This window comes from Triticum aestivum, chromosome 5B (assembly GCF_018294505.1).
Source record: "Triticum aestivum cultivar Chinese Spring chromosome 5B, IWGSC CS RefSeq v2.1, whole genome shotgun sequence".
NCBI lineage: Eukaryota > Viridiplantae > Streptophyta > Magnoliopsida > Poales > Poaceae > Triticum > Triticum aestivum.
In genome coordinates this window covers 265,531,347-265,541,258 of record NC_057807.1, presented here as the reverse complement: position 1 = coordinate 265,541,258, position 9,912 = coordinate 265,531,347, and the positions used below count along the sequence as shown (strand labels likewise).

At 44.8% G+C, this 9,912-nt stretch overlaps 1 protein-coding gene and 1 long non-coding RNA gene across 3 annotated transcripts; one reads left to right on the top strand and one right to left on the bottom strand.

Annotated features, from left to right (window-relative positions):
- Positions 1 to 304: 304 nt before the first annotated feature.
- LOC123111291 (uncharacterized) lies at positions 305 to 1,928 on the bottom strand. Its single transcript, XR_006454361.1, has 2 exons — positions 1,558 to 1,928; positions 305 to 943 (listed from the first exon to the last, which is right to left on the bottom strand). It is a non-coding gene; the product is annotated as an uncharacterized lncRNA (long non-coding RNA).
- Positions 1,929 to 2,026: 98 nt separating this feature from the next.
- On the top strand, positions 2,027 to 9,012 carry LOC123111290 (alpha-L-arabinofuranosidase 1). 2 transcript variants are annotated; one of them, XM_044532046.1, is made up of 18 exons: positions 2,027 to 2,313; positions 2,787 to 2,997; positions 3,148 to 3,202; positions 3,576 to 3,772; positions 4,008 to 4,129; positions 4,418 to 4,565; positions 4,760 to 4,829; positions 4,937 to 5,082; positions 5,163 to 5,208; positions 5,289 to 5,341; positions 5,747 to 5,891; positions 6,778 to 6,896; positions 7,018 to 7,089; positions 7,659 to 7,762; positions 7,953 to 8,009; positions 8,106 to 8,298; positions 8,375 to 8,518; positions 8,706 to 9,012. In XM_044532046.1, the coding sequence occupies exons 2-18, from the start codon at positions 2,815 to 2,817 to the stop codon at positions 8,826 to 8,828; spliced, it is 1,977 nt and encodes a 658-aa protein (XP_044387981.1). In that variant the 5' UTR covers positions 2,027 to 2,313; positions 2,787 to 2,814; the 3' UTR covers positions 8,829 to 9,012. The 2 variants fall into 2 exon arrangements, with proteins under 2 accessions (XP_044387981.1, XP_044387982.1); XM_044532047.1 differs by lacking the exon at positions 2,027 to 2,313 and having other exon boundaries at positions 3,114 to 3,202.
- Positions 9,013 to 9,912: the final 900 nt, after the last annotated feature.

Genomic DNA, 9,912 nt, shown 5'->3' with positions numbered 1-9,912 from the left:
GCTCAGCGTCCGACGACGTGCTCATGGAGCCGTCGTCGACGCCGACGAGCAAAGGCACTACCTCGGCAGCGACGACGAGCAGAGAGGGTGCGAGCGGGTGCGGTCCCACCAGGTGCGCGAGCGTTTAATGTTCAGGTGTTGGCGCATTTGCAAAAAAAACCGAACTACTAGTATTACCCCCCCCGACTAGGTGCTACACAGGTGGCGGTCAAAGCCTAGCCAGCAACAGCTGACTCGGCCAAGTCAGCGAATACGTAGCTAAATTCGTATATACGGACCAAAGTGAACCCTTTGCGCAAGTACATGAACTGTAGTTCGGGTATTTTTGAAATAGTGGTACTAAAGTGTCAACCGGCTCAAGTTTTGTGACCTACAGTGAATTTTTCTCATTTTTTTCCTATAAAATTCCTCCAAGAGCATCCTTGTATGTGTGGACACAGAGATCCGGACACAGACAAACTCAGTCTCCAAAGCCGTTGGATGGATCGTTGCCACGACGAATGCGCCGCGCACAAATTAAAAGGGCGCTTGTAGGCGCCGGCGCGCCGACCGAACTGTTCGGCCGGTCAAGCCCCAGCCGCCCGATACATCGGTTCCCCACCGTCTGATTGCTTTGTTTTAAAGTCAAACACGCAGAAAAAAAACACGCACAGGAAACATGAAAAAAAGGACAGCGAGAGCACATGCCAGATCTGTGTGCTCGCCGGCCGCCCGCGATAGTCCTCGTCTTCCCGTGCTTGCTTTCCACCGCGCCATCACGCCCGTCACCCGCGCTCGCCTGCCGCTTGCCTGACGGTCGTGTCCGACACTTGCCTTGGCTGCCTCTGCTCGTCATGGTTGCAACTCAAACACAGGAGGGTTCTAGTGCGCTGTCATCATGGTTGGAGCATCCCTGGCGTCCCCGTCTCCGGCTCGCCGCCATTGTCAACTTGCAGCGTCATGTCTAGCAAAAAAAGCAATAAAAATCTCCAATGCTGGGTTGAAGCAAAAAGATTTGCCGGTTCCAGCAAAAAATAATGATGGTTCCAGCAAAACTCTCAACAGCACAAAAACTCCAGTAGTAGATTTGTAGCAAAAAAATTAGCTAGTTCCAGCAAAAAGAAACACTGGTTCCAACAAAAAATCATGCCGCTTCAATCAAGAATGTTTGCTGGTTCCAACAAATTACATGACACTGTGATGCGTGTTGGATGTAGCAATTGAGAACATTGGTTGTAGCAAAAACTCAAACGGTGGTAGCAAAGAAATTGATGCACTGGTTCCCCCCAAAAAACATAGTAGCAAAATAATTGATTGGTTCCAACAAAAACCGAGGTTGGTTGTAGCAAAAATGTACATTGGTTGTATCAAAAACAAATGACATGGTTGCAAGAATTTGGGTTGGTTCTATAAAAAAGAAACGAAAATAGTGGTAGCAAAATAATTAATTGGTTCCAGCAAGAACTGCAGATGGTGGTAGCAAAATTGAAAACCGGTTGTACCAAAAAGCAAATGACATGGCAACAAAACTTCGAGTTGGTTCCATAGAAAAAGAACGTGGTTGTAGCAAAATCTTACACTGGTTTCAGCAAAAATCAAGGGCGTCTGCAGCAAAAATTGGGGCTGCTTCCAAGAAAAGAAAATGATGGATCTCCATCACTTGTCGCCATGGTTGCAACGCCTCAACGTCGGCCGCCGCGGCTCTCCATTACTTCTCGCTGCCATCGGCAGCACCGGTGGGGGTTGGTTTGCAGCGCTGGTCGCTGGTGGGGCGTGAGGGGGCGGGGTGGGGGCAGCCACGGTGGGGGAGGCGCGGTGGCCATGGCTGGCGGCACAGCCGGTCGCCGGTGAGGGAGGCGTAAGCATCTACAAGAGAGGAAGAAAAGAGGCGAGCGGAGGAGGTTGCGGTAGAGGAGATGCACGAGCAAAGAATGAGTGGATGGTGTTGTCCTGAAGAGATAAGGTAGATGATCGTTCGGTGGTGGGCCTACATGTAGAGAAAGCGAGCGGTGCGACCGGTCTAACGATTCGGCCGGCGCGCCGTCTCGGAAGGTTTCCCAAATTAAAAGGGCACAGCGATGCGGATAGGCACCACCGCTCGCTCCGGGGCCCACGCGTGTCAGTGGTCTGACGCCGCCGCCGAAGCACACCCCGGCAAGCAACCAGCCGTGGCGCCGCCAGCCTCCGTCATCCCACGGCGGAGGCCGTTGTGCACCCCGCGCGCTTCACTCCGAAGCCACCGGCACGTCGCCTCCGGCCTCGCCTACTTAAGGCCGCAGCCTCCGGGTCTCCCTGCACCCCGCACTCACGACTCTCCTCGAACTGCGCTGCCTGGTGAGGACTCTCCTCGAACTGCGATCTTTTTCTTTGCTTCTGGCCCTGCTTGTTTACTCCTTCGGTTCTTGATTTCGTAGATGAGTTGTTCGATGAAATGGCCAATACAAGAGAATTGCTCCATGTCTGTGCTTTCGTTCAACCAGTGATAGGACCATTTGAATTCAGCTCCCATTTCCTGTCTAAAAACAAGTGTTTAGTTGTATAATCTGTAAATAAATGCCTTTTAATTCTTAAACTTCATGCTCTACAAATAGTATAGAGTGGCAAGTTATTTGGTTAAGTTGTATAGATATGTATTGTTTTGGACATGCCAACTGACCCTGGCAGGACTCCATGGCCAGGGTCGGCCTTATTGTCGTTTTATAATTTGGTGGTGACATGTTTGAGTAGTTTGTTCTTATAATTTCCATCAAAAGACGTGATTGGCATTGCATAATGTATCCTGATTTGTTATCTGTTCAAACTGACAGATTGGTTAGTCTTTAGAACTTGGAGCGTATGGGTTCCAAAGAAACGCTCTGTCGTATCCGTACTATTCTTTGCTTGTTGCTTCTCTTCTGCGTGAGCTGCAAATGTTCGGCATCAGAATTTGAGATCACACAAGTGGCACGCCTTGGTGTTGATGCCTCATCGCACCTTGCTCGAAAGATCCCTGATACGCTGTTTGGAATATTTTTTGAGGTGAGAAAAGTGATGCAGATCTTGTTAGTTCATCTTTTTCTCGTGGCACTTTGCAGGCATTTCTAGGTTCACTGCATTCACAGAATAATCCATCTGTACCAATTATGTTCCATCAGGTTCTCACTTCAACTGGATTGACTAATAATGTAGGAGATCAACCATGCAGGAGCTGGTGGAATATGGGCAGAGCTTGTTAGTAATAGAGGTACTTAAATACTTCTCAAATCTAATACACAACACTTGAAGTAAAACTGACATGTGGCAACATTCCTATCCAATCCAGTGCATTTGAACATCTGAACTTAAACAGGGAACTATATCTGTTGACAAAGAAAAGCATATAGAATAAATTTAGAAGAGCTACCCTTAAATGTTATTGTCTGAAGGTTACAATTCCCTATTGACCTATTCTTCATGATGAATTCAAATCTACTTTACCACAACATCTTCAAGTCAGTCATGACTATTGTCCAATTACGGAAATTCCATCTTACACATCCTGAATAAACCAATAGGCATTCACTTAAGTTGCTGTTGATTTTCAAGGTCTAGAATAACTTGGTTTTCCTACGATCCAGGTTTTGAAGCTGGAGGCCCCCATACTCCATCAAATATTGAACCATGGTCCATCATTGGAGATGACTCTTCCATATTTGTGGGAACAGACCGCACGTCATGTTTCAGGCGAAACAAGGTTGCTCTAAGAATGGAGGTTCTCTGTGATAACTGCCCAGTTGGCGGTGTTGGCATTTACAACCCTGGGTTCTGGGGCATGGTATGAGTTTACGTCGATCATAGGTTGATTAATCATAGCATACTGCTGTTACTTCGCGTTTTTTCCTCATGAAACCAGAATTAACTAGCACCATGCATGTTGTGTGTAGCTTTCAGGTAATGTCAGCTTTCAATCTGTCGTGTTTGTCAAAATTTTGTGCACATTATGTAATATACTGCATTTTCATTTGTTTGCTTTCCAATAATGCCATCATAATTATCATTCCAATCTCCAGAACATAGAGGATGGGAAGACCTACAATCTAGTTATGCATGCCAAGTCACCAGAAATGATAGAAATGACAGTTTCACTAACAAGCTCTGACGGATTACGAGTTCTGGCTTCAGCTGCCATACGGTTAGCATCTTCTCTCTCAAATTTGGACATCATGACGAGTAAATTTGACTATTAGCAACACTAGTGGAGGTATGTGTACGCCAGAGAGGGCCACTGTACCCCCAGCCTTTGAAAGAGAAATAATTGTGAAGGAAAAAAATATATTTGGAGGGCTTAGATGGAAAATAATAATAGTGTTTTGCCCCCTCCGATCTTCAGATTTGCCTTTTGCCACCCCTCCCACCCCCCGAAGTACTTTTCTAGCTGTGCCACTGATTAACAGTTAAGGAAAGGTTTGCACTTCTGCAGAGTACCTGGCGGATCGAATTGGATAAAATTGGACCAGAAGTTGGTTGCTCAAGGAACAGACAGAACCTCAAGACTTCAAATAACAGCTAAGACAAAGGGAGTTGTATGGCTTGATCAAGTATCACTCATGCCTTCGGATACATACAAGGTAAATCATACTTTTGTTGTCAATATTGATACTCAGAATATTAGTACATCTCAAGTAAAGCTATACTGGAATTTAATCTTGTTAAAACTTAGAAACTTCAACTTATTTTTTTTAATTGTTGTAGTATATGAATATACCAGTGGTGCATATGTTTATCTGAGAGTTTGACATACCAAATTTCTCTGTACTCTCAGGGGCACGGTTTCCGCACAGAACTCATATCCATGCTTTTGGATTTAAAACCCCGGTTCTTGAGATTCCCTGGTTTGTTGAAACTGCTTCTGATTGAAAAAATCGAATTCGTGATGTTTGCACATACATTATTCAGACATATCTGGGATTATTGACTAGATCACATGCAACTATTGTAGGAGGTTGCTTTGTTGAAGGCAGTTGGTTAAGAAACGCATTCAGATGGAGGGACTCTATAGGTCCATGGGAAGAGAGGCCTGGACACTATGGGGATGTCTGGAATTACTGGACCGATGATGGCCTCGGATATTATGAGTTTCTTCAGGTGCTTGTTTACAACGTTTCACCCTTTCCTTTTCTGTTATTACCTTTAATTATATATAACTTTTGAAACCTATATAAAAGCTTTCTGAAGTTCTCGGTGCTGCCCCAGTCTGGGTATTCAACAATGGTAATTATTACTAGATATCTTATATCTTTGACCACTACTGTTTCCCTCCTTACTTACGAAAGTTCTCCCTTAATTATCAGGAATCAGCCACCATGATGAAGTTGATACTACTGCTATTGCTCCTTTCGTAAAGGTATGTCCTGAAGTTTGAACTCCCAACTAATTTTCTAGCAGAGCGGACCAATACATTTTCTTTTCTGGGCATATCTGTAGATTAGAAACCTTACTACTCTGAACCTAACAGGAGAAATATGTATGATGAGTCTGCTCGAGTGGCCTAAAATAGTAGTAAAATTCTTTTTTCTTGCTGATCAATATTGGAACAGAGATGGTGTTGGTCTTATTTCTTTAGTTTCTTATTAACATAGCTCAGAAATAGAGATGATATTGAACACAAAGTTAATTGTACGTTTCTCTGAATAGTGAATAGTATCACACTCGTCAAGAGATTCCAATTTTGTTTGCAGGCTTAGGTAGTTGTCGTAACTCACCATTTAGGTTCATTATTATGGAACTGTTGTTATCATCTGCTCTACAGGATATACTGGACAGTCTAGAATTTGCAAGGGGGAGTGCAGAATCAACATGGGGTTCTGTTAGAGCTGCAATGGGGCATCCTGAACCATTCCCAGTCAAATATGTTGCAATCGGAAATGAAGATTGTGGGAAAGAAAATTACCGTGGTAAAATTTCAACAGCATTCATTCCACACTCAAGTCTTTTTTGTGGTAATCTGCACACTTAATGCCCTGTGCACAATATTAAGATGTACAATCAAGGAACAGGAAGCATAGCTGGACCATGATATATCTACTAAAATAAATAACATATGCAATATGTGATTTCGTGATTGTGTGCGGAGAGTCACATTTGTGCATATGAAAAATAACAAGAATATATTAACGTGCAAGGTGCATCATGTACATAATTCAAATTTGTCCGACCTACCCATATAAGCTAACGATCTCATTTGATAATCAACCATTCAACTTTCTGTCAAGCATTTCTAAGTATGGGGAAGAGAGGGATATCAAGTCAAAGTTTTTGATGAGGCAATGTTTCTCATTCTAGTATTTTATCAGGCTGAGCAGTGCCTATAGATATCAAATAGAAATCCCTTAAACTTAAGAGAATATGTACTCGTCATCTGAGTGGTCTGATTGCGGGAAGAAGAATTTGCATCCATCTGATGATGGGGAGACTACTGTCCAGTGTATTATGGTAGATAGCAATGATCGCGTTTCTAAGGTTCCAAGGTTTAGATTCAGTGAAGGTGATTCATTCCAACGCTGACCAGACACTGATATTGTGGATTAATGTTCTCGTATTTTAAGAGCATTCTGTACCCGAGATAAACCGATATGTCCCCAACAGCTAAGAAAACACGAAAGTAGTTATCTGCCCCTTAATTATTTTGGTTGATTTTGCATGTAAAATGTTTCTATCTTACCATAACTCCCTGTTGTAGTGTATAAATTTTACTTGAACTATAGAGAACCACCGGTTACAACTATTTACTACTGATATGATGTCTTTAGATACATGACATTCTCTAATTCTATTGAACAGGTAACTACCTTAAGTTCTACAATGCTATAAGAGAGGCCTATCCAGACATTCAGATGATTTCAAATTGTGATGGTTCATCTGGACCACTTGACCATCCTGCTGATCTATATGATTTCCATGTACGCTACTTGCTACCAGATCTGTTTGCCTTTCTTGTTGTATAGATACTATAATTCTATCTCACCAAGGTCGAGCACTCAAGTTTTTTTCTGAGATCTTGAGGATGCTTCTTCTTTTTAGGTCTATACCGGTTCCAGGGCACTATTTTCCATGAAGAATACATTTGACAATACCTCTCGTAGTGGACCCAAGGTATGCCTTAGTTGTCATTGCTTTGCAGACCTTTTTATGTTGCAGAAAGATGCCTGTGAAACAGCCTTGCAAAGGCTCTTGTTTTCATGGTACTACCTTTCATATGAATTCACAACTTGCTCATATTTTTCAAGGGGTATTCCTAGGATAGCCTACCTTGTTGATGTACGCTTACTGTAAAATGGTTCTCTTGTTCTTAATATTAGTTATGTAACACTCCATGTTTGTTTAGGTTTATTATCAGTTCACCTAAAAATGGTTGAGCTAGACACCCAGTTGAACATAGGCTAAATTAGGCCAGGGGAGGGGGGGGGGGGGGGGGTCATACAGTTCTGCCGACTACACCTAAATATGTTATGCAATTTGCCAATGTAAAGTCATTGATGAATATCTTGAGGATGATTAAGAAGGATATCGACCACGTGGTGTTTTTATATGTTGTGGACAAATCTTGGGAATTTGATGCATTCTCTTACTTATTTACATCACTGTAGATGCCTTGGGTGTTGGCATCGCCTCATCCTGGCTAGCCACACTAAGCATCTTTGTGAATCTAATTTTGGGTGCAGGCTTTTGTTAGCGAGTATGCTGTTACAGGAAACGACGCCGGCAGAGGAAGTCTTCTTGCTTCATTGGCAGAGGCCGCTTTCCTTACTGGGCTGGAGAAGAATAGGTAATTCTCCTTCAAAATATTTTTTATTTGGCACTTTGTTGTTGGGTGATTTGCACCTGAGGCGTGGATAAAAGTTTGACGCTATGTTTCCTCATCGAGTCTACCTAATGGAGATTTATTGCGTTCTACTAGAAACAACAAAGTGATGTTTACTTTTGAGTTACCTGACCATTCCCTTCTTTTTTTGCAGTGATGTTGTTCATATGGCAAGCTATGCACCGCTCTTCATAAATGATAACGACCGCACGTTAGTTATCAATCAGTGGCTTGCTCTTTCTACATTTCACCTGTTCATGTTGATTATTTTAGCACTGAAATAATTACATTCGAACGTGACAATCAGGTGGAACCCAGACGCTATCGTCTTCAACTCCTGGCAGCAATATGGAACTCCCAGTTACTGGATGCAGAAGCTTTTCCGTGAATCAAGCGGTGCTACGATCCATCCCATCAGTCTCAGTTCAAGCTGCTCTGGTTCGCTGGCAGCATCCGCGATCACGTGGCATGATGACGATAACAGCTTCCTGAGAGTGAAGGTAAGTACAAACTTTTGGCATCCTAGCCGGTATCTGGACGGAGCTGTACTGATCTCGGAAGCTCATGCATTTGCAGATTGTGAACTTCGGGCCAGATGCCGTGAGCCTTACGATCTCGGCAACTGGGCTCCAGAGCAGCATCAATGCGCTCGGATCCACCGCCACCGTTCTCACATCTGGCAGTGTAATGGACGAGAACTCTTTCGCTAACCCAAACAAGGTATCACACCAATCTCTGCTTGCATTCAGATCAAATCCGCCGCAAAGTGTAGACCCCGTTGCCCTCGGTTATGATATGACATGATTGAAGGCATGGCAATTGCAAGTGCTGTTGTCTGTTTTGTCCTGGTTGTCAGCTCATCTGAAGCAGGCAATGCCCTTGCGTTTGACTATGATGAACGATGCAGGTTGTGCCGGTGACGATCGAGTTGCGTAACGCGTCGGAGGAGATGGAGGTCACGCTGCCTCCCCACTCTCTGAGTGCATTCGACCTGGCGCTGGCGCAGTCCAGGCTTGTAGCGGAGATGTGAAGCGAATGACACGGCGTTGGTGAATAAGAGAAAGATGGGCAGGGCAAAGCACCGGCTACAGCAAACGGAGAGGGGTCATTGCGCGCGCTTGTGTCCTGATAAAGCAATGTATCTTGTGTACGGTGGTGTGGCACGAAGGAAATACTGGAGTAAATAAAAATCACGTCAGGCTTGTTTTCTTTTCTTTTCTTGAAAGCGCATTTTCAGTTTATCTTGGCGAAGGCAAAAGGAAAGGTTCATCTTTTTCGAGAAAGAGGATGTGCATGGATAAGGCGAAGCCGCGAAGGCCAAGGAAAGGTGCGTCATTTTGTCAAAATCCTCTCATCGCAGGAAAGTTGACAGAATGCCACAAACTTCCATTGACGTAAACTGCCCGTGGTTCGGACGCATTTTGGTACCCAGGGTACCCTAGCTGTCCACGAACTGCCCCAGACGTTCGTTTTTCTAATTGAAGGCAAACAAGGGGGTGTGTCTAATTGAAGGCAAGGGGGTGTGTCGGGACGTTCGTTTTCCTGCAAATTGAAGGCAAACAGGCGGGCGGGTGTCCGGACCACCGTTGGCCACGTGCGTCCCACAATCTGGTCCCACCAGAAAACCCTCTCGCCTAAAAACCCTCCTGCGCAAAGCGGTTGCCGCACACTCATGCCGGTCAGCTCCCCTCCGTAGTAGACGTGACTCAACAGCATTGGTATCGCTTCAATGCAAGACGCGGCGACCAAGAAGCCTACTTGCCGCATTGAAGCTGGCTTTCAATCCCTTCACTTGGCTGCTGCGCCTATTTAAGTCATCCTCTGGCGTTGTCCTCATTGCATCTCTTCAAACTCCTCTCCGCGCTTAGCCGTCTCTCGTCATCTCCGAACTCCTCATCTCCCCATCCATCATGCCCAAGTCATGGTTCTTCGCACGGGCAAGCGGCGACAGCTCCGCATCACCCTCCGGATCATGGCACCTTCGTCGTCGCTCTACAGGGCTCTTGAGCTCTTCTCCGACAAGGATCGTCGTCTCCTTCTCCGACGAGGAGGACCAAGTGTAGTCGCAGCAGTTACGCCTCCTCTCGAAGGCCGCGGCCGCGGCCACATACGAG

What these genes read in the sequence shown, in the direction of transcription:
- LOC123111290 (XM_044532046.1), top strand. Translation starts at nt 2,815, where the DNA reads ATGGGTTCCAAAGAAACGCTCTGTCGTATCCGTACTATTCTTTGCTTG. An exon ending in CTGGCTTCAGCTGCCATACG is followed by an intron (nt 4,130 to 4,417) that starts GTTAGCATCTTC and finishes GCACTTCTGCAG; the next exon opens with AGTACCTGGCGGATCGAATT. An exon ending in ACTGGGCTGGAGAAGAATAG is followed by an intron (nt 7,763 to 7,952) that starts GTAATTCTCCTT and finishes CTTTTTTTGCAG; the next exon opens with TGATGTTGTTCATATGGCAA.